The sequence below is a fragment of the Ictidomys tridecemlineatus genome, chromosome 3 (assembly GCF_052094955.1).
Source record: "Ictidomys tridecemlineatus isolate mIctTri1 chromosome 3, mIctTri1.hap1, whole genome shotgun sequence".
Lineage (NCBI taxonomy): Eukaryota > Metazoa > Chordata > Mammalia > Rodentia > Sciuridae > Ictidomys > Ictidomys tridecemlineatus.
The window spans coordinates 53,099,640-53,124,363 of record NC_135479.1 but is presented as its reverse complement, the minus strand read 5'-3'; the positions used below and the strand labels follow the sequence as shown (position 1 = coordinate 53,124,363).

The 24,724-nt window shown below is 42.6% G+C and overlaps 1 protein-coding gene across 1 annotated transcript in view; it reads left to right on the top strand.

Moving 5' to 3' along the window:
• Positions 1-24,724, top strand: part of Pik3r5 (phosphoinositide-3-kinase regulatory subunit 5) — a 74,397-nt gene that overhangs the window by 23,064 nt on the left and 26,609 nt on the right. The window contains exon 2 of the mRNA XM_078042875.1: positions 23,838-23,953. Coding sequence (XP_077899001.1) covers positions 23,851-23,953 — 103 coding nt within the window. The 5' untranslated portion in view covers positions 23,838-23,850. The remainder of the gene's footprint in view (positions 1-23,837; positions 23,954-24,724) is intronic.

The following is a 24,724-nucleotide window of genomic DNA, read 5'->3' as shown; positions in this document are numbered from 1 at the left end:
AATAAAATAAAGGTATTGTGTCCAACTACAACTAAAAACTAAGTATTTAAAAAAAAACTCAAGCAGGATCTTTTTCTATTAAAAAGGGAACTCTAGGCTAGGTTCATTTCTTATTGTCTCTCATGTAGAAGGGTACACTTGAGTCATTCTATCTTTTTCTTTTGCCTGGGTTAGAAGAAGTTTTCACCCAGGTGTCCTGTATAAATCCTGGTCCTTGAATTCACTCATTTAGGAAAGACTTGGTATGTCCTCAGGGTGGAGTACTACTCAATTATAAAAAGGAATAAGTTTCATTCCATGTGACAACATGGAACTTATGACAAGTGAAAAAAATCCAGATGTGAAAGACTACATATTGTATAATTCTATTTATGTGGAATGTCCACGATCAGCCATTCCTTAGAGACAGAAAGTAAATTGATGGTTGCCAGGCGATAGGGAATAGGGAGAGTGAGGAATGACTGCTAATAGGTACAGAGTTTCTTTTGGAGATGTTCTGGAATTAGAAAGTGGTGATAGGTATACAACATGTTGAATATACTAAAAATCACTGAAGTGTATATGTTAAATTGTTGAATTTCATGTTAAATGAGTTATTATCTCAATAAAAAAGCAGAAATGGATACCCATCCTATGAACACTAAAAAGATAATAAAAGAAGCTGGTGTGGTAGTGCACACCTGTAATCTCAGTGGCTTGGGAGGCTCATAAGTTCAAAGCCAGCCTCAGCAAAAGTGAGGCACTAAACAACTCAGTGAGACCCTGTCTTTAAATTAAACACAAAATAGGGTTGGGGATGTGGCTCAGTTGTCGAGTGCCCCTGAGTTCAATCCCAGGTACCAAAAAAATAAAATAATAAAAGAATAGAGTTCTATGTCCACACATTTGATAATTTTGATGAAATGGACCAAGTTCTTATTTTTACTAATATTCAAAGAGAAATAAATCATCTGAATTGGCCTATAATTGTTAAAGAAAGCAAATTAGTAGTTAATAATCTTCTAAAGCAGAAAGCTTCAGACACAGATGATTTCACTGATGAATTCTACTGAATATCAAACAGAGAAATGACACTAGCTCACTACAATTTATTCCAGAAAGTAAAAGACAAAGAACTGCTTCTTCACTCATTTTATAGACTAGCATCACCCTGATAGCAAAACCAGACAAAGCTATTACAAGGAAGAAAAAGTACAGATCAATATTTCTCATACACATAGATGTAAAAATCCTCAACAAAATGATGTCAAGTTAAATCCAACAATGCATTAAAAATAACTCTACAGTATAACCAGAAGGAATTATGCTATTTATTCAAGAATAAATAAATAAATAAATGCGATTTGAGAGTCATCTAAGATAGTTTGCTACATTAACAGGTTAAAGAAGAAAACTCATGTGCTCATATCAATAGAAACAAAAAAAATTGACAAAATACACTACCTCTTTTGTAAAATAGGAATAGAAAGGACCTTCCACAACTTGATAAAGAATGTCTACAAAAACCCAATAGCTAACATCATACTTAATGGTGGGCAACTAGATGCTTTTCCCATCATACGGGAAGTCCTTACTAATGCAAAAAGACAAGAAAAGTAAATCCAAGATGTATAGAGTAGGAAGGAAGACATAAGGCTGTTTTTGTTCATAAGGGACATGATTGTCTATGTATGAAAACCCAAAGAATAGACAACAACAAAAAATAACAATTCCTGGAACTAATAAGCAATTATTGCAAGGTTGCAGAATACAAGACTAATATACAAAAGTAAATTGCTTTCCTGTGTACTGGCAATGAACAGTTGGAATTTGAAATTTAAAAATGCAATACATTTACATTACCACTAAAAATAAAAAAAACCTTAGATATAATCTAACAAAATATTTCAAGACTTATATGTGAAACCCAAAATTGATGAAGAACATCTAAGAAAATCTAAATAAATGAAGAGATATTCTCCATTCATGAGTAGGAAGATTCACTATTGGTAAGATGCTAGTTCGGGCTGGGGATGTGGCTCAAGCGGTAGCGCGCTCGACTGGCATGTGTGCGGCCCAGGTTCGATCCTCAGCACCACGTGCAAACAAAGATGTTGTGTCCGCCGAGAACTAAAAAATAAATATTAAGAATTCTCTCTCTCTCTCTCTCTCAAAAAAAAAAAAAAAAGATGCTAGTTCTTCCCAGACTTGATTTACAGATTCAGTGTAATCCCAACCAAAATCCCATCAAGTTACTTTGTAGATATTAACAAATTTATTCTAGAGGGAAAATGGAAAGGAAAAGATGACCTAAAATATTGAAGAATAAAATCAGATGATTGATACTATTGACTTCAAAACTAAAAGCTATAATGACTATAGAGTCACAGTGATCAAGACACGTGATACTGGTGAAAATAGACAAATTGATCAGTGGGATAGAATAGAGAGCACTGAAATAGATTCATAAAGATATAAAACCAACTGGTCTTTGACAAAGGAACAAAAACAGTTCAATGAAGAAAGGAGATCCTTTTCAACAAATGGTGCCAGAATAAGTGGACAGCCACGTGACAAAAAGTGAATCCAGACACAAGCCTCACACTGTTCACAAAAACGATCACTCACAATGGATTGTAGGACCTATAAGTAGTAGAATGCAGAACAAAATTTCTGGAAGATAATATGGGAGAAAATCCAGATGACCTTGGCTCAACTAGATTTTTGAAAGAGAATTTTTTAGATCCAACATTAAAAGCATAATCCACAAAATAAAAACCTGGTAAGTTGGACTTGATTAAAATTTAAAACTTCTACTCTTGGGAAAGACACCGACAGGAGATTGATATGTGAAGTCACAGACTGGGTATCTACACACCATATACCTGATGAAGGACTTGGTCCAAAATACACCGAGAGGGCTGGGTGTGTGGTTCAGTGTTAGAGCACTTGCCTGTCATGCATAAGGCCCTAGATTCCATTTCCAGCACCACAAAGTAAAATAAAACAACAGCAAAAAAAAAAAAAAACCTGTCCAAGTCATGTGACTCTGGGTAACCAAGCAACCAAAATACACAAAGAACTCTAAAAATTAATAATAGTAAAATAAACCACCCAGCTGAAAGGTGAAAGAGTTGAAGCCACCTCACCAAAGAAGAAATAAAAATGGAAAACAAGCACAGGAATTGCAACTTAAAACAGCAATAAGAGACCACTCTGCACCTATTAGAATGGCCCAAATCCCCAACACTGACAATATCAAATGTTGGCAAGGATGTGGAACAACTGCAACTCTCCTTCATTACTGGTGGGAATGTAAAATGGCACCACCACTCTGGAAGACAGTTTGGCCATTTCTTACAAAATTAACATCCTCTTACCATACAATCCAATAGTCCTATTTCTAGGTATTTACCCAAATGAATTGAAAACTTACATCCATGCAGAAACCTACCCACAAAACCGTTTATAGCATTTTATTCATAATTGTCCCAAACTGGAAGCAACCCAGATGTCATTTGAATAGGCAGATGTGTAGACAAATTGATATATTTAGACAATGGAATCTCATTCAGTGATATTAACTATGAAGTCATGAAAAGACATGGAAAAACTTTAAATGCATATTGAGAAGTGAAAGAAGCCAGTCTGCAGAGACTCTGTACCATGTCAGTCCAGCTGTATGACATTCTAGAAGACATGAAACTATGGAGACTAAAATGTACAGTGGCTGTCAGAGGTTGGATAGAGAGAGAGATGCAGTTGAGAGGACTTTTGGGACAGTGAGAATGTTCTGTGTGGGCACATAACAGTTATGCTTTCCTGCAGCATCAAGAGTAAACCCTGACAATGCAAACTGTGGACTTGAGTTAATACAAATGTATCAACATCCGTCTACCAAGTGCAACAAATGCACTACACTAATGGGAACTCTTAATAATAGGGGAAATTGTGGGCAGCTGTGGGAGAATGGGTCTATAAGAAGTGCACTTTCTGTTCAGTATTTCTGTAAAACTAAAACTGCTTGAAGAATTAAGTCCTCAAGCTGAGGTTGTGGCTCGGTGGTAGAGCACTTGCCTAGCACATGTGAGGCACAGGGTTGGATCCTCAGTACCACATAAAACATAACGAAATAAAGTTTAAAAAAAGAACTAAGACCTATAAAAAAGAAAAGAGATAACCATTTATCTCCTTATGTCACCTGAAATCCATCTCTGAGCCCCATCCTGTCAGGAGCTTCTAGGAACTCAGTGTTACTCCCCATAAACCTTCCCAAGGCTGGTTGTATTCTTAGCATGGGAAGGGAATAATGGAAGAAAGAAAGAAATTCATAGCACCATGAACTGTTCTAGATTCATCTCCATGGTCTTAGGAACAGCTCCCAGGAAGCCTGGGTTCTGACCTGAGCCCTTTCGTTGGCCTCTGGCAGAAGAAATACAGGAAGAAGCTGGTCTCCCAGGCAACCTGCCCACACTGTGGGTGGCCAAAATCCAACTTGATCAACACCTCTGAAGACTGACTCACTGGGACATTACAATAGATTGTGATTTCCCCTCGGGGCCCAAGGAATGCCCCCTGTTGCTCATGTGGTCAAAGCATCATGGGCACATATTTGGGTGGGGCTCTGGTTGGCATACTCATGAGGCTCTCCAGGGACACTCTGCCCATGCCCCATGCCAGGCTCCAGGGTGAGATTCTAAGCATGATAGTGGGCCCCTGTCACCAGAGCTGGAAGCCCAGCAGAGGAAGTGGGCAGTCACAGTGCAGGCACTGGGGAAGCCGAGGGGCTATGGGTCCTGGGAGGGCGAGAGTGGACACCCCGCCCAGCCCGGGGGGTCAGAGGCCTTCCCTGAAGAAGCAACCTGTAATCAGAAGGTGGAAGAATGCATCCTGGGATCCAAATCAGAAGCAGGGGAAGGTGGTGGGCATTGTTTCTGGCAAAGGAAGAAGTCCATTATGGAAAGGGAAGGTGTCATGTTGGTCAGGAAGGAAGGCCTGGACCTTGCCAGGTCCTGCAAACTGAGTTAGGAGGTTGGACTTTGTCCTACGGCAATGAAAAAACACCGGAAGGTTTAGGATTTCAGTCCTCCCTGGGTGTCTCTGGGGGATGTTTCCAGGATTCTCCTATGGCCCAAATCCCAGATGCTCAAATTCCTTATATAAAATGGCACAATATTTGCATATAACCAAAATACATCCTCCTGTATATTTTTAAAAATGTTTTTCTTTAGTGGTAGATGGACACAATACCTTTATTTTTATTTATTTTATTTTTATGTGGTGCCGGGGATTGAACCCAGTGCCTCACACATGCTAGGCAAGTGCTCTACCCCTGAGCCACAACTCCCACCCTCTCCCCATATATTTAAGTCATCTCCAGATTACTAATAATATCTCATACCATGTAATCTGTGTAAACAGAGGTGATACTTTGTTGGAAAAAAGGTCGGTAGTGTTCAGTACAGATGTGATTTTTTTTCTTTTTGTTTTCTGTTTTCTTTAGCAAAGCTGAGGATTGAACCCAGGACCTTGAGCATACTAAGCAAAGGCTACTGCCACTGTGCTACATCCCCAGCCCCCAGAGGCTCTTTTCTTTTCTTTTTTTCTGAATAGTTTTGATCCCTGGTTGGTGGAATCCTGTGGATGTGGAACCCGCAGAGGGCTGAGTGTAATCGTACATGCTTTTTCAGAAACAATTGAAGAGTGTGTTTGTTGTGATTCTAATGACATAAAAAACACCTATACAAGTATGTATGCTTATACACAGACTTTAAAAAAGGATCAGAAGTGGGCTGGAGAATATAGCTCAGTGGCAGAGCACTTGTTTAGCATGCATGAGGTTCTGGGTTTGATCCCCAACCCTGCAGGCTAAGGAAAACTTCCAAGATTTTTTTTTCTATGCACTTATGTATACTGTAAAAAGACTTTTTAGAAAATATTTTTTATTGAGGATTGTAAAAAAAACTCTTTGGAAAACATTTTTTTTTTATTGAGGAATGATTTAGATCTGATGAAGTACATAATTTTATTATACAGTTTGATGAGATATGAAAAAACACACACCTATGTAACTCAATACTCCTACAAACATACAGAATATTCCTATTATCCCTAGTTCCCTCATGCCCATTTCTTGGTATTTCTCTCTGTACTGTCCAGAAGTGACCACCACATTGGTTTATTCCACTGTGGATTAGTTTAGCAGGCTACGTATTCTGGAGCTTATTGTAAATGGAACCAGAGAATGTCCTTTTTTTTTATTGTTTTTTGTTTTTGTACCAGGGATTGAATCCAGGGGCCTTAACCACTGAGCCACATCCCCAGCCTTTTTTTATTTTGAGACCGGGGTCTCACTAAATTGCTTGGGGCCTCACTAAATTGCTGAGATTGGCCTTGAACTTTCAATCCTCCTGCCTTAGCCTCCCAAACTGCTGGGATTACAGGCCTGCACCACTACACCCAGCAATCTTTTTATATTCCTCTTTATTCATACACCATGTTTTTGATTTTCATCTTAAGTAGTAATCCATTATATAAATATATCAAGTACTTTTAATTGTTCTACTCATGAATCAGGTTGGTTCTAGTATGAGGCTTTTATGAAGCTGCTGTGAACATTATTTCCTCAGCATATGGTTTCTTTTTAGGGGGTTGGTGGGTAAGGGAGTGGAATTATTGGGTTGAAGCAGTAGGTGGTTGTTCAATTTTGTGAAACCAATTATCAATGCTGTCCCATTTCATGATTCCACCAATAATATACAGTGGCTCCGTATCCTTATAAACTTGGTATTGTCCACCTTTTAAATGTGATACACTTTAGTGTTGGGTCATCTCCTGGTTTTAAATCTGCATTTTTCTAATGACAAATGATAATTAGCCTATTTTCATGTGTTAATTGGCCATTTCATCTCTTTGGTGAAATATCTGTTAGTGCTGGGATAGAAATCACTTGTCCCATGTATACATTGTGAATATTGTATCCTACCTTGTGGTTTGCTTTTTTATTTTCTTTATGGTGTTTTTCAAGGAGCAGAAGTGTAAATTTTGATGAAGTCCAATTCATGAGTTCTTTTTCCTTTTATGTTTCATCCTTTTTGTGTCCTAAGAAATGTTTGCCTCGTGCAAGAGCATGAGGATATTTTCTTGTATTTCTTCTAGGAACTTCATAGTTTTAGTGTTTGTGTGTGTGTATGTGTGTATGTGTGTGTGTGTGTGTGTGTGTGTGTGTGTGTGTGTCTATGTATGTGTGTGTGTGTGTGGTTCTGGGGATTGAACCCAGGGCCTTGTGCTTGTGAGGCAAGGACTCTACCTACTGAGCTATATCCCCAGCCTTACTTTTAGCTTTTTAACTTCCAGAACTGTAATCCATGTCAAATCGACAATTTGTGTGGTGTGGTACATGGGTTAAGTTCAATATCTTCCAGATGGATGTCCAGTTGTTCCAATGCCATTTGATAAAAGATTTTCCTTTCCTGTTTAGATTGCCTTGGTGTCTTGGTTGAAAATCAGTGAGCCAAGTCAATAGTGGTCTGTTTTTGGTTTTCATCCTTTCTGAACTTTTGGGCTGATATGTGGATCTATTTGTCTTTCTATTGCTAATACCATATTGTCTTCATCAATGTGGATTTAGAGCAAATCTTGGAGTGAAGTAGCACAAAATCATCCAATTTTGTCCTTCTTTTCTAAATTGGTTAACTGTTATAAATATTTGGCATTTCTATGTACATTTTAGAATCAGCTCCTCCCTCCCTCCCTCCCTCCCTCCCTCCCTTCCTTCCTTCCTTCCTTCCTTCCTTCCTTCCTTCCTTCCTTATCTCTTGAGATATTGACTGGGATCACATTAAATCTGTAGATCAATTGGGGGAAACAGACATAATATTGAGTCTTCTGACCCATGAACATGGTATCTCTTGCCATTTTTTTCTTTGATGTATCTTTCCAATGCTTTGTAGATTTTATTGTTTGTTTTCAGAACTAGTGATTGAAGCCAGGGGTGTTCTACCACTCCGCTATATCCCCAGCCCCTTTTGTTTTTTATTTTGAGGCAGGATCTCACTAAGTTGCTAAGGGTCTTGCTAAGTGGCCAAGGCTGGCCTGAAACTTGTGATCCTCCTGCCTCAGCTTCCCGAGTTGCTGAGATTACAGGTATGAACCACCAGCCTGACTTGTAGATTTAAATGTAGAAGTTATGCGTGGTTTTTTTTCTTAAATTTATTCATAAGAATTTAATTTGGGGGATGCTATTTGAATGACATATTTTTAAAATTTCATTTTCTAATTGGTAATCACTAATATTTGGAAATACAATGGAACTTTTTATATTGAATTTGCTTCCTGTAACTTGATAAACTTACTTATGATCATTTTTTAATAGATTTAATAGTCTTTTCAGGATATTCTGTGTATATAGTCATTTCATCTGAGAACCAACTTTCTAATTTGTGGGGTTTTTATTTTTTTTTTCATTGCCTCATCACAAAGGCTATGATCTCTAGTACAGTGTCAAATAGAAATGATGAGAGAAGATTTTTGTTCCTGATACTAGAGGAAAAGTACTCACTTTTCACCTTTCAGTATGATGTTAACTATAGATTTTTTCATAGATGACCTTTATTGAACTTTTAGGAAGTTCTCTTCTATTTCTATCTTACTGGAGTTTTTATAAACGGGTGTTGAATTCCCTTTGTCCCCTCTTTGAGATACCAATCACATACCCATTAGGCTTTTTGATTGTGCCCTGAAGTCATTTAGGCTCCATTCATATATTTTAATATCTCTTTTTAGATTTTAATCTTTGAGTGGTTTCTATTGCTGTATATTAAGTTCACTAATCTTAGTTTTGCAATACACAATCTTTGTTCCATCCATCCAGTGAAATTTCTTTTCCCATATGATCTCCATTCTAGACTTCCTTTTAAACGATTCTCATCTTCCTGATTCTCCTCTGAGATTTCTCATTAACTCATGATGTATATTTTCCTCGAAATCTTTTTATCTGTACTAGCTGTTTTAAGTCTTTGTCTCCTAATTCCAATACATCTTCCATTCTTGGGTTTATTTCTATTGAATTGTTTTCTGAGAAATGAGTGACATTTCTCATCTTCATCTGTCTATTCATTTTTAAGTCACATTCTGGGCATCGTGGTCGCCATGTTGGTGAGAGTCTGGATTTTACTGTTCTCCATTAAAGAATGTTCATTTTTACTCTTGGCGGGTAGTTGATTTATAGGTGGAATCTATGATCCCTTTAAGTATTTCTTAAAGCTTACTTAGGATGTGTGCAGAGTTGCCCTTACTCAAGAGCTGGAGTTGCTCTAGAGTCTCAATTCAATGCCTGAGGTATCCAGCGATGTTCCTGAACTCTGTCGGATTGGAAATCCAATGGCTCCCGACGGACGCTATGCAATTTGTAGAATCTCTATTTTAACTCAAGGTTTCCCAGGAGCAGGTTTTCCCAGTCTTCATAAGGTCTTGTCTTGTACATGCAGTTTAGGATTCAGCTGAAGTCTCCAGAGAACCCCTCTGCAGATTTCTGGAACTCTTCTTTTTTTTTTTTTTTTCACATTTTCTAGTTCCTGGACCCACAGATTCTAGCCATTTCAGGAGCTTGGAACTCTGGTTTCTATCTCCTCAGCTCAGAAAGACCTTTGTACTGAACTTGGGTTCTGTCCCTGTGTTCCATGCTCTGGGAAATAACTTGAAGCAGAAAACCAGGGAAGTCAAGAGGCACACTCTATTTGTATATTTCCCTTCCCTCAGAGGTAGGATTCCTGTGCTGCCTGCTTTCCGATGTCCATAAACAGTCGCTTCACAAGTTTTGACTAGTCTTATAGTTATTTATGGACAGAAACCTTGTCCAATGCCAATTACTCCTTCCTCTCTAGTGGGGAAAATACTCCTTCCAGACAGACTCTTGAATGTGGCCTTTTTAATAAGATAAATATATTTAAGTGTGATTTGTATGATTTTTTTTTTCTGGTACTGGGGTTTGAACTCAAGGGTGTGTAACCACTGAGACATATCCCCAGCTCTTTTAAAAAAGTATTTTTACTTAGAGACAGGGTCTCCCTGAGTTGCTAAATGCCTAAGTTGCTGAGCTTGGCTTTGAACTTGCGATCCTCCTGCCTCAGCCTCCTGAGCCCCTGGGATGACAGGTGTGCACCTGTAATTTACAGGCAAGTTCTCTACCACTGAGCGACACCCCCCAGTCCTAATTTTTGTTTTTTAATTATATTTTAAAAATTTTGAGAGAGTCACAGATTCATATGTAGCTGTAAGAAAGAGTAGAGGTCTCATGAACTCGTTACCCCTTTACTTCAACGGTAGCATCTTGACAAGCTGTAGTACATCACAAGATATTAACCTTGACCTTGATATAGGCAGTTACAGAATTTCTGTCACACTAAGGATCCCTCATATTGCCCTTTTATAGCCACACCCACTTCCCTTTTGCCCTTACCATCTCCTTAATCCATGGCAACCAATATCCTCTCCGTTTCTATAATTTTGTCATTGTTTGTTGAATCTGTCACCCATTGAAAGACATCTAGATGGTTTCCAATTTGTGTAGTTTTTGTGTGGACATAAGTTTTGATTTTTCTGTGATAATTCCCAGGAGTGTAACTGCTGTATCCTACAAATTTTAATACATTGTATTATCATTCCTTCAATGAATTTTTGGGTTTCCCTTGAGATTTCCTCTGTGACCCATGGATTATTTACATGCGTGTTTAGTTTCCAAATACTTGGAAACTTTTCTATCTTTCTGTTATTGATTTCTTCTCTGTATAGTTTTGGAGCAGTTCCTCTAGGTATTACCATGTACACACATGACTTAAAACAGTCTATTGACATTAGTTCTAGTGAAATATAAAAACCTTACTCTCCTGTATTTCCCTGTACTCTCTCCCATTTACAATATAATTGTCTGAACTATGCAATCATTTACAACCACATCAGATAGCGTCAAATTGTTTTATTTAACCATCCAACATCATTTAGAAGACTCAAATTTTATCTAGATTTTTGGCCTACCTTTATTCTTCCTCATGTGCCAAGATTTATTTTTCTAAGATCATCCCAATTCTGTTTGGATAATAGATAATCTCCGTTAGCTGTTCTTTTAGGGTAGGTGTGCAGATAACACATTATCTTAGATCTCCTTTATCTGGAAATGTCTTGATTTCTCTTTCATTCCTGAAGGATATTTTTGCTGGTTCTGGGCTTCAGGGTTGACAAGTTGTTTTTTTTTTTTTTCTTTCAACACTTGAAAAATGTTATAATGTTATTCTACTTCCTTTTAGCCTTTGTGATTTCTGATGCAAACTCCCCTTGTGTTCAGAGGGTTTCTCTTCTATGGTATGGTGACCCTTCTATGGTATGGTGTTGTATCTCTCTTGCTGCTTTCTCAATTTTTTTTCTTTGCCTTTAACTTTCCTAAGTATATCTACAAGATGTCTTGGTGAGTGTTTCACCTGTATTTTTATTTGTAGTTCACACAGCTTCTTGCATCTGTTGGTGTATGTATTTTGCCAGATTTACCAGGTTTTCACCAATTATTTCTTGGAGTACATTTCCAGTCTTGCCCTCTTTCTCTTTTCCTACTAGAACTCCAATGACGTGACTATTAGACCTTTTCTGTCATAGTCCTACAGGTACCTGAAGCTCTGTTTTTCTTCAGTCGATTTTCTCTATTGTTCAGATTAGAGATCATTCAAGTTCATTGCCCTCTACCTTCTGCTCTTGACCTCCATTACATTTTCACTTCAGCTATTTTATGTCTCAGTTATATAATTTCCTTCTTGGCTGAGATTTTCCTGTTTTTTTCCTTTGTGCTCAGAGAGTTTTATAATTGCTCCTTGCAGTTTTTTTTTTTCTGATGGACAGCTGCTTTAAAAATCTTAACATCTGACATCTGGGTGTTGACCTCTATAGACTGTCTTCATTCAGACTGAGAGCATCCTTGTTCTTGATGAGACTTGTTATTTTTAATGGGAACATGGGCATTTGGGGTATTGTGAGAATTATGAGGATCTGAATCTTACTTAAACCTTACGCTTTCTTTACCTGGTTTCCTCTGATGCTTCTGAGACAGGGGAAGTGGAGGGTATTGCCTCATTACTGCCAGGTGGGGGTACAAGTTCCAGTTCCATGTTCAACTTCCACTGACATTGGGGTGGGATCCTCATTACGACTGGGTGGAGTGGGAGTTTCAACTTCCCGTGAGGTCCCCACTGATACCTCTCCAGCTAGAAGGGTTAGGAGTGCGCCATTACTGTTCCAATACTACCATGGTGGTGGTGAGAGAGGGGGTGATCTCATTATGTCTGGGCAGTAGTGAAAGTCCTGACTGTCCATTAGGTTTCATCTGATGATATCAGCTCAACTGGGGAAGGGCAACTACTGTCTGGCGTAGCGGGTGGAATTCCAGGCCCCCCACTGGAAGTCCAGGTCTGGTGTCTATTGACATCATAGGGTGGGAGGGGGCACATTACCACCAGTGGGGACAAAAGGCTTGACCCCTACTTGGCTCTTAGGCAGTCATCCACAACGGGAACTTGGGGAGCCTCATCACAGGCTGGAAGAGTGGAAGTCTAGTTTTCCTCTGGACCTGTACTGACACCACAGTCTTCTCTGTGGAATTTGGCTGGAACACAGCAGCGATTGTTTGAAAGTTCTCTCTCTTGTTCTGCTGCCCTCTTCCTCATTCTTTAGCTACAGGGAGTCAGAATTTTCTCTCTGCATCCATTGGCTTTGTCCAGGTTGCTAGCTTTTCCCCTCCAAGTTGGAATATATGAGGTAAAAGGAGAACCTTCCTTATTCCCAAGGTCCCTAGCTCGTCCACTTTCTCTACCTCTCAGAGCCTCTTGGGTCTGTTTTTATATACAATGTCCAGGGTTTGTAGTTGTACTATAAAGGAAGAATAGGGAAAAGTATACCTAGTCCAATTTCCCAGAATCATTTTCTAATTTTTCTATACTTAACATAATATGTGTGTAATTAAAAAAATAAGCTATAAAATGTGTATTATTGTAAAAATATTTATAGAAAAAAATTATATAAAATGTTGCCTCTTGGAGATCCTTGCTGCTGATAACTTTGCCATGTAACTATACGGGATAGTTTTTTTAAATTTTATTTTTTAAGATGTAAAAAAGAACTGGAAACATCTTACAGTTCTTTTGGTCCTGCTGGCCAGAAATGAACTTGAACGAGGTAAAGAAAAACAAAAATGACTTTAACAGAAGAATACTGGGGCAACTCATAAAGCCCGAACCCCCCGACCCCCTGTTCAAGCAAAACTCCCAAAGGAATTGCCCCTTGCAGTCACCCTCAGCCTATGCCGTCAGGTCCTCTGGTCCCCCATGTCACCTGATCCAGTGGCCACTTCTCTGCCTGGTGTTGGAGATCTTGCATGGGCACCCCACACTGCCTCCTTGAATCATTCTTGCTTTGAGTTCTGTGACCTCACACTCTCCTGTTTCACAAGCCTCATCTTCTCCGTGCCCTTTTGTTGATTCTCCAAGGGCCACCTCTGAACATGGCATGCCCTGGGGCTGACTCATCATCTCCCTGACCACCATATCCTAGGAACCCCCAAATGGAGAGCTGTCGCCCTGACATCCCCATTGGGGGTCAGAGAGGCGCAACGTAGATGAAACAGAACTCACGTTTTCACCTCCCCAATTGTCCTTTCCCCAGAGTTTTTCATCTCAGCAGGTGGAACCCATCAGTCTTCACTAAAGAAGAACAAAAGCAGATCAAGTATTCAATAAGTGTGGACACCCACTTGGGGGCCAAACTTTAGCCAGCCTGGATGCGGTCTCCTCCCAACTTCTATAGAGTCTGTCCTGAATGGAAGCCTGGGTCTTCCTCAGTCCATTTCCTCCTGATTCAGACATGATGTGGCTCTTTGATTCTGGCCTGTCAATGTTAGTTTTCTTTTTCTTTCTTCCTTTATTTTATTATTACTATTTTTTTTCTTTATTTTATTATTTTGAGGGTACTGGGAATTGAACCCAAGGTCACTGAGCTATATCCCCAGCCTTTATTTATTTATTTATTTTTTAAATTTAATTTGTGACGGGTTCTGAGGCTGGCCTGGAACTTGCGATCCTCCTGCCTCAGCCTTCTGAGTGGCTGGGATTGCCGGCAGGTGCCACCACATTTGGCTCCCAGTGATGGTTTTCAATTTGGATTCTGTGCACCTGTGTGTCTTTTTCATGTCAACACAAATGTTTATTTCTCCTCTCTCCCCACCATATGGAACATATTTAGAGAGAATCTGGGAGAGATGGCATCCGTGCTTGATGCCCGAATGTCATAGTAAATGAACTTCCTTAAGAGTTTCGGAAAGTTCTAGACCGGGCTGACTGGGACTCTTGAAATCAGTGTCTGCTTCATTAAAAAGTTGTAAAAACCACACCTGGCCTGGTATCAGGAGGAGTATCTGATTTCAGTTTTGTTCACGAGTCTGGATGGTTTCTTTTCTTGTTAGGGTGGTTTTGTGCTTACACAAATCAGCCCTATTCATGAATGGAATGGAGAAGAAGGTGGGAGATTTCTCTAATATAATTGGGCAAGAGTTTAAAGAGACTAAAGAAGATGGATTTGCCAGAGTTGGAGAGCAATGATTGCTGTCAGATGAATGAGGGGAATGGTGGATCACTCTAGGTTGGAGAAAAGCTGTCTGAGGGAAGAGATAGTGGATCAGACCCCAAATTATTCTGATGGTAAAGTGTCTGGAAGTCACAGGGCTTTGGGGTGTGGGGAGGGAGGAGATGAAGAGGAGGGGTACAGAAAGGGAGACCGATGAAGGAGCAGGGACAAGTCTTTGCCCACTTCTCGACTCTCCTTCTTTTCCAGTGAAGGGCCCAGGGTTCATGTTTCTATGAACAGAGAAGTATAACTACCTGTTCAGTTCTTTGAGGGTATATATATAGATCCAGAAATGGAATTGCTGGGTCATATACTGATTCTATTTTTTATTTTTTTAAGGAACTACTATTTTCTATACCTGCTACACTATTTCAAAGTGCCAATAGCAGGAAGGCCCAGGGAGATCAAAGTTGTGGTCAAGGCCAAGAATAAGGGGCTGTGGCCACAGGAGGGAAAGAAGAAACACACCATCACACACAGCACCGACCCAGGGCCATGTACAGTGCTCAGGGCTTGAACCACACGATGTTACTCATTCGGAACCACCCTAGAACTCACAGAGCCCACACCATCACCACCCACCTGTTCACATCTCCTCCCACTCCTGGTCCTGGAGCCCACCCATTGACCAGTGACTGCCCATTGTTCCTGCTGTCATAGATTCATTTGGTGACTGAATGTCTCTCCAAGAATCTTATATCTTAAAAAAGCAAAGCAGGACAGGGGAAGTGAGCAGCGCCAACCCATGGAGAATGAATCACTAGCAATGGAAATTCAGGCCATTTTTGTGCAAGACATCTTCCTGAAAGCCTCAAATTGTAGCACACAGACGAAACAGCAGAGTCAGCCCTTTGAGTGTCTGGAGAAGGACAGAAATGATTTCCTATAAATAGCGTGTAGGAAAGGCGATGGACTTTGGGAGTCAGGCCATCTTTAGATGCTCTTCCAGCTTAGGCCATGGGAATTAGGACCACAGGAATTTGGGCAAGTTAGTAATGTATCTTCCCTCAGCAGCAAGAATAGGGGACAACTATGATCATGCCTCAGGGTGATTATGATGATTAAACTGGGTAATCAAGTGAAAATGCCCAGCATAGTGCCTGACATAGAAGAGCCACTCGGGAAGAGCCAGCCTGTGGGCTGGGGTCGTGGCTCAGTGGTAGAGAACTTGCCTAGCATGCGGGAGGCCCTGGGTTCGATCCTCAGCACCACATAAAAATAAAGGTATTGTGTACAACTAAAAAATAAATTTAAAAAGAAGAAAAAGAAATAGCCAGCCTGCCTTCTTTTCTTCCCACCTTTTTTCCTTCCTATAGAGAATTGATACTTTTATGTAATATCACAAATATACCAATTAATTACTTTTTTTACTCTTTTAAAACCTTATTATAATAAACATACTATAAGATTTACTATCTGAACCACCTTTTGTTTTTGTTTTTGATGATGCTGGGGATTGAACCCAGGGCCTTAGTGCATGTGAGGCAAGCACTCTACCAACTGAGCTATACCCCCAGCCCCTGAACTACTTTTATATGAACTGTTCAGTAGAGTTAAGTACATTCACATTGTAGTGCAACCCGCTCTCCAAAACTCTTCATCTTGCAAAATTAAAACCCTGTACTCACTAAAAAAAAAAAAAAAAATCCCTATTTTCTCTTCCCCTCAGCCCCTGGCATCCACCGGTCTACTTGCTGTCTCTATGAATTTGACAACTCTAGGGAGCTCATATAAATGGAATCTGACATTTGTCTATTTGACTGGCTTATTTAATTTAGCATAAATTGCTTAAGGTTCATCCATGTGGTAGCACGAGTCAGAATTCCTTTCTCCTTTTAAAGGCTGAACAATAGTGCATTATAGGGATATACCACATTCTGTTGATCATTCAGCTTGGATGCAAACTTGGGTTGTTTATATTTTGACTATCGAAAGGATGTTTCTATGAACAGAGAAGTATAACTACCTGGTCAGTTCTTTGAGGGTATATATCCAGAAATGGAATTGCTGGGTCATGTACTGATTCTATTTTTTATTTTTTAAGGAATCACTGTTTTCTATACCTAATACACTATTTCAAAGTGCCAATAGCAGGGCACAAGAGTTCCAATATCTCCACATCCTGACACTTTACTTGCTGTGTTTTAATAATAGCCATTTTAGTGGATGTAAGACAGTATCTCATTATAGTTTTGATTTGTATTTCCTTGATGACTAGTGATGAAAAGCATCTTTTCGTGGGCATATTGGCCACTTGTATATCTTCTCTGGAGAAATATCCAAGTCCTTTGCCCTCTTTGGAATCAAGTATTTTTTTGTTGTTGTTTTTGGTTTTGTCTTTGATTTTGTTGTTGAGTTGTAGAAGTTCTTTATATATTATGGATGTTTATCAGATAAATGATTTGCAAATGTTTTGTTCCAGTCTGTAGCTTGCCTTTTCACTCTGTTGATTAAAGCCTTTAAAGTACAGAGTTTCAGATTCTGAGGTCCAATTTGTTCATTTTTTCTTTTCTGTGGGTGCTTTTGCTATCGTATCCACAACATCATTGACAAATCCAATGTGACGAAGTTCTCTCCCATATCCAAGAGCTTTATGGTTTTAGGTTTTTATGTTTTGATCTTTACTCTTTTTGAACTAATTCTCTATGATATTAGATCTTCCTCTATGATGACAGGATATGCATTTCCAATTGCTTTTGCTTTATTTTGTGTCTCTCAAAAGTTTTCTTCATAAAAATCTTGCATATTTTTAAGGTTTATTTTTAAATTTTATTCCTCTTGATACTATTGTAAGTGGAAACCCTTTTCCCAACACATCTTTAGTTTTTATAATTTTTTGTGGAAACCTTAGGAAGTAGAGTGGAGTGGGAGGAAGTTAGGTCATTGAGAGACTTTTGAAGGAGATATAGGGACTATTTGAAGGAGATATAGGGACTCTCTCTTTGCTTTCTGACTGCCATGAGGTGGACAGTATCACATATTCTCTCCATGATGAATTGCCTTGCCACAGACCCAAAAGCAATAACCCATTCAACCATGGATTGAAACCTCCAGAACTGTGAGCCAAAACAAACCTTTCTTCTTTATAAATAGTTTATCTCAGGTATTTTATCACAGTAACAGCATACTGACTGACACTCTTTTACATGCACACAGACACACCTGTGTTCTACAGCCTCCCAATAGCACCACAAGCTGTAGGGACAAGCCTTTGGTCCATGGGCCTTTGGGGAATGGTCAAGATTCCAAACTATTGGGCCTGAGGATATAACACAGTGATAAAGTACTTGATCAGCATGTGCCAGGCCCTGTGTTCAATCCCAAGCACCACACACATGCACAGGTGTACATACCCACAAGAGCATCCAAACTATAGCAAACAGAAAATATTACCTTGCAGGTCTAACCTGTGTACTAGAATCATCCAAGGAGTATGTTATTTATTAACGCAATCCAAAAGACACCTGGAGCTAGGCAGCAGAAATGTGTATGTTAAGAAAGTTCCCTGATCATGTTAATATTTATCAAATTTATTGAATGCTTACTACGTGCCACACATTATTCTAACAATTTGCCATATATTAACTTGTGCTTTACCCCGAGCTCTTGCAAATCTCAGGTACACTCTTCGCCTTCCCTGCCCTTTTAAGTGACACCAACATGGAGACAGACACAAATGCGCCAAGACATGCAGCCCAAGCAATTCCACCCACTTCAGTGCAGGGGTCACTCCTCGTGCACCCCTTCCGATCACTCTCTAACACACGACTTCTCTGCTTCAGGTGGAGTCTCCTCTGCGACCCAAGTAGAAATGATTCTCACTTCCAACACAGCAAGGACACAGCAGAGACTAAAGAGATTTTGTAACGATGGGAGGCAGGTGGCGGGGGGAAAGCAGGGGACACAGGCTATGGAGTAGCGCTTCTTTGAGAATACCCAGGTGTCTAGCTTTGACTGTCAGGAAATCAGACTTGTCTGTAGTTCTTTTTGTCTTCACTCAGTCAACATAGATCAACCTGATTTAGTCAGTTTTTATGCTGCTGGGACCAAAATAATGACGAGAACAACTTAGAGAAAGGGGCCACAGGAAGATGCACCCCTTCAGGGCATGTCCCCAGTGACGCCCCCCTCTCCTCCAGCCAGGACCCTCCCTGCCTCCTGTAGGTGCCCTTTCAAACCAGGACCTGTTAGGTCTTAGCTCTCATAATCTAATCATTCTTTCCCTCTGCCTATTCCTGCATGAGCAGGCGCTTTGGGGGTCACCGCATCTCCAAACCCTGACCACACTGAGGTTACTTAGGTCTGTCATTTTCTTCCCTATCTCTTTCAATGCGATTGATTACAGACCTCATTCATAATACCATTCATTTTTTTTTATATATAGATAGATCCATTTTGGTCCCCTGCTCCCTGTGGGAACTAGAGCTGTAAAACATGAACCTGGAATGTTCCAGAACACCAAGAAAGCAGTGGGAGGTGCTAGCCAGAAATTCCTCTTTCCCTAGGAGATGTCGACGGTCCAATTTCTCCTCTTTAGCACTTTGAGAAGACACCCCCCCACCCACAAAAGAGAAGCCCTCCTCTTTGCCTCTTGGGGGCTGCCACAGGAAGTCGGCCCAGAGCCCACCCCTTTGACCAGCCTTGGGCCTACCTCGTGGAGTTGTGTCAACACGTGAAGGGGCGGGAGAAGCAGAGCTGCAAACCCACCCCCAATGCCAAGTCTATCTGCCCTACTCAGGGTCCCCAGTAAGAAGGACTCTGAGTCCTCTGTGCTGGCTCAGAAGAGGAACTTGAATGTGGGGCAGGCCCCGTTGTTCCATGTTTCAACACTGCCCCTGGAGGTGGTGGTGGGGGCCATTCCCGGCAGCAGCTGGAATTTCACAATGGGGGAGGGGGCTCCTCTTAAAAGAAGTGGGTGGGGGTGGGAGGGGGATGCCAGGGCCAGGCCAGGCCTTGCTTGTCAAAACTTTTGAAAAAAGAGGCTTCATCCTGAAGAGAGGGGATCCCATCGTCCGTCCATCCTCCCTTGTCACTTCCTCCCCAGAGCCAGAGGGGACCGGTCACAAGGAATGAGTGATGACCGACTGACTCACCAGGAGGAAATGAGTGTGCCAAGGGCCAGGCCACAGCTCAGCCGAGAGGGCCCTCCACTGGGCTCCCTTTCCCACCCTCTCTCCGGCTCCCCAAGCTCAGAGCCCCAGCAAGTCCTGACCCTGAGCTCTTTAGTCAAGCTCTTGATGGCCCCAAGATGCCAGGGAGGCTGGCACTTCAGGAACTTTTTGCCCGGGGTCCTGAGGGTATCCAGCTCTTCTACGGAGGAGGCCTTGATTTTTTTCCCCATTACGTGGGACAGGAGGGAGGCTGGGCCAGCGGGTGTCAGAGAGGGCCCTGGGGCAGGGCGGGTAGCTGTTGTCCTCTAGGACTGGTGCTAGCAGCAGCTCTAGGACAGTGTGTTCTGGCGCCCTTAAGGACAGGGGTGTGGCAGAAGTCGTGTCATGACAATGTGCAACACACAGGTGACTCATGCCTGCCTGCCTCGTGGCATGTCCATCACGTGAGGGGCTGGGTGGAGGATGACTTGACACCCAGCTCACACAGTTCAGCCCCACGCTCCAGGATAGAGACAACCAGGGCCCTTCTTCATGCCACCATGGTCTGCTGGGTGTTTGCTCTCTGGCTCACACTTGTGAGCTCTGGGTCTCTCTCAGGAGCTGAGCTCAGCAGCTGTTGTAGACAGACACAGTGGGGTTCCTGATCCCAGCAACGGAGAGTCTGCATTTTATTTATTTATTTAATTAATTTTATTTTACTGAGGCTTGAACCCAGGAATGCCCTACCACTGAGCTACTCTGTAGCCCTTTCTATTTTGAGATGGGTATTGCTAACTTGCACCGGCTGGCCTTGAACTTGCCATCCTCCTGCTTCAGCCTCCTGTGTAGTTGGGATTACAGGTTTGTGCCACCATGCCTGGCAGATTCTAAACCTCTTTTTCTTTTTTGGAGGAGGGGAGGGGGGATACTGGTGATGGAACCCAGTGGCACATGACCCCTGAGCTCTATTCCCAGTCCTTTTTAGTTTTAGTTTTTATTTTGAGACAGGGTCTCACTAAATCGCTTAAGGCCTTGCTAAAATGGCTGAGGCTGGCCTTGAATTTGTGATCCTCCTACCTCAGCCTCCAGGATAGCTGGGATTACAGGTATGCGCCACTGCATCCTGCGATTCTGAACCTCTTAAAGCAAACTCATGGTCATTGAGTTGGGGTGCAAAAGGGCCTGAGGCTGTCTTGGGACAATTTGGGAATTGCTTTTGTTTTTCTAATAACTGTATCTGACTGCGCTGAGGGATAGTGGACCGTGACGGTTGCAACGCAGCGTTACCATGTACTGGAAGAACCCAGATCCCTGGGTTTGGGTCTTGGCTTTGTCCACCTCCTGGTTGTGTGACTTCAAGCAAGTTGTTTAACTTCTCTGTGCTACTAATTGCTCACCTGATCCTTTCGCTCCACCAGCACCCCACAAAGGGGATCCAGTTTCAGCCTCTGACTGTTCAAATGCACCTTTTTTTTTCCCCCCTGGTACTCATTCCTGCACCATGATGAGGAATTCACATCTTTGACTTGCCCTACAGTGGATATACAAGTTGCCCCTTCTCCAGGTAGCAGAGGAGCTGGTGAGCAAATTTGCTAAGTAGGTATTGATCTGAAGAGCCGTGCCCTCACATGGTGGGCAGCCCAGTCTGTGTAAGGGATTCTCTTAAAGCCCCCCCTCCCTGGCTCTTGGCTCTGGGGAGATAAAGGAGGGTCTTCCAAGGTGGCGGACAACCCTGTTTTTAATCTTCCTAATCTCATAATGACAGGATGCAGGTGTCTCTTTGTTGATTCTGGACTAACACCCCCTTCAAGCCCACTAGGGTGATTATAGCCCCCATCCCCACAGTCCACTGTGCCTCTGAGGACTTTGGAATGTTGGGCAGGTAGCACCTTTGTCCTTGGAGTGGGACCTCAGCCACAATTTGGGAAGACAGAAGTCCAGCTGATACCTTGGCCTTGAAGGAACCCCTTCCCACTCTGGCTGTCAGTAGAGGTGTAGGACCTGGAAGTTCAGCCTGTGTCGGAGGCCAGCCCAGCACCCCAGCCTCTTTGCTCCTGATCCCTGCATCCAGATCTTGACACACGCTATCTCCTCTTTCTGGAATACTCTTCCCCTCATTTTCCCCAGAAGCAAACGTGTCCCTCTTCCGAGACCCACAAGAACCAGGAGTGGCCTTCTCATCTGGCCTCCTTCCAGAAATATCTTTTCTTCAGAGCCTGTTTCACTGTGCTACGGGGTCTCCTCTTTCTTTGTTTAACAGTGAATGTCTGTGTCAAGACAGAATGTCTATGCCTCTCTGTTCACTGCTGTATCCCTGGCACATAGTAGTTGGTCAAGAAATCAATGACAGAATGGCTCTATGTGTCCATCACTGTACCATCCACATTTCATAATGCGTAGCCCCCTGGGGACATCAAGGAAGTGATGCTCGACACCTCACAATAGGGCTTTTTTGTTTCCTGGGCATGTGGTTCCCACCAGGCTAGAGAAGTAGAAAGATTTGCCTACGAGGTGACTCCATGATCGGAACGCTGCGGTCCTGCAACGAGACCTGAGTTAGGAGCTTGCATCTCTTTGCATGTCATTTGCATGGCTCAGCTCTGGGCTCTAAGCTTCCTCTTCTGGTTTCCTGGTCAGTCCCCAGATCCACAGAATGGGCCCTGCCACTTCCTCTGCTTCCCCACGAAATGGCCTGACCGGCCAGTGACAAAATCTACCCGAAAGAGCTGAATGCAATGAAATTCCCAGGCACGGGGACAACCCCTGCAAAGAACTATATATAGCATGAGAGCCCGATGCAGTGGGAGCTCATGACATCCACTGCGACATTTAGTTTCCCAACAGCCCCGAGAGATTGGCACCATCATCATCATCATCATCCCCATTTGATAGATAAGCAAACCGAGGTTTGGAAAGCGTTAAAGAATTTGCCCCGAATCTCATGACCAGCCAACATCAGAGTCCAGATTGGAGTCCAGGCCTGCAGGATACCAGAGCCCGAATGAATCACGGTGTCAAAATGCATGTCATGTCCTCTGAGGGATTCGGGGAACCCTCACCCGAATCCATGACTCTGGGCTGACCCCATATGATACTAAACCCCCTGAAGTCCCTTTCTCCATTGCTTTCCATCAGAGCATTCCCAGGAGAATAAGGAAGGTGACTAGCCAAGGACTTTGGATAGCTGGTGACATCACGAAGCCTCAGAGAAAGTATAGAAAAAATGTCTAAACACAGGGTGACAGCAGAGAGGACCCAGGTGCCCGTGATCCGTGCCGAGGTTGGCAGGATAGGAATGGGAATTTGTGTGAGGACACTCCCCGCCCTGACACCCCACATTTGGAAGGAGATCCTATGACCCCCATCCCTGTAGGACTGGGAGGATTCAGGCCTGGAAATTCAGAAAATCTCCCCCAAGTGATTTGGATTTTCTTCTTGAGATCCTCCTGCCCTAGAGTCTGCAGGACTCTAGGGTCTGGCCATGGTGTGGGCATTCCCTGGGCACTTGGCCTTTCACTTCCTATGCCTCTGTGCTCTGCAGTCACAGGGAGGCTGCTCCTGCTGCTCAGATGTGGCTGATCCTCTCAGGACTCCACATATCTTGTCTGTTAAAATGGAAATGATAGGGCTGGGGATGTGGCTCAAGTGGTAGCGCGCTCGCCTGGCATGCGTGCGGCCCATGTTCGATCCTCAACACCACATACAAACAAAGATGTTGTGTCCGCCGAGAACTAAAAAATAAATATTAAAAAATTTTAAAAAATGGGAGTGATGATAACAGGACTCACATTTCTGAAGGGAGCTTGGAACAAAGGAAATAATATATGCAAAGGCAAAGTAGCATCATATTGGCACATAGTAGGTGGTCAATAAAATAAAAATTTCCCTTCTTGCCTACTACCCAAGTTTTGATGGCAGTGTTTCTCCCCTGGAGGCCGCACTAAGGCCTCTAGAGCTGTGCCCACAGTACCCGAGCTACAGTGGGCAGATCGCGCTGGACTTGGAGTGCCCTCCTGGGCCGGGTGCTGCCCTGCTGGACTCAGGGACCAGCCTCGTATTCTCTGTGAGGGGGGCTCAACAGGCTGACCTGGCATCTGTTTCCCCACACAGGCAATGACTCAGGATGCAGCCAGGGGCCACGACGTGCACGGAGGACCGCATCCAGCATGCCCTGGAGCGTTGCCTGCATGGACTCAGCCTGGGCCGCAGCACCACTTCCTGGTCAGGTAGGGCTGAGGGAGCTGGGGAGGTGTTCTGAGGACCCAGGGGGGCCTCAGAGGCGGTGTTGGGCCCTGGGCCAAGCATGGAAGCTGGCAGATTATGGTTCACGCTCAGAGCCTCATCTGGGCTGGGCAAGCGCTCTCCCACTGAGCTGCCTCGGATTCTGTTCAGATCCTGTGTGACTTGAGCAAATCCCTAGACTTCACCTGGGCAGGAGCCACAGCATGCAGCTCTGTCTCCTTTCTCCCTTGACGCTTCCTCATTCTACTCAGGTGCTATCTCGCTTCCTCAGCATGTGCTAGAAGCACAGGTTTAGAATCGCTTAGAACCACCTCAGCTACTGATTCCAAAAGAGCAGCCAGGAATTCACAGGCAGTTCTCCCCCAGATTCTCCTGCTCACTTGTTTCTAGTTCCTTCCACAGCCCTACCCTCCTCCAGCCTGCAGAACGAGGGAGAAACTCAACAGAGCTTCAAGGATCAGGGGTCTCTATGCTCCCTGATTCTCAGGACTGAGAACTGGGGAATCTGCAGGCTGGGGCACGTGTGTCTCTGCGGCTGGTGCCTAGTTGTAAGAATTCCTTATTCTAGTGAAGATTTTTCACATCTGTGTCTGCTTGCCTCTCTGCCTACTCTATGAGATAGATCCCTGCTGGTTCTTTTTTTTTTTTTTTTTTTTTAAAGAGAGAGTGAGAGAGGAGAGAGAGAGAGAGAGAGAATTTTTAATATTTATTTTTTTTTTAGTTCTCAGCAGACACAACATCTTTGTTGGTATGTG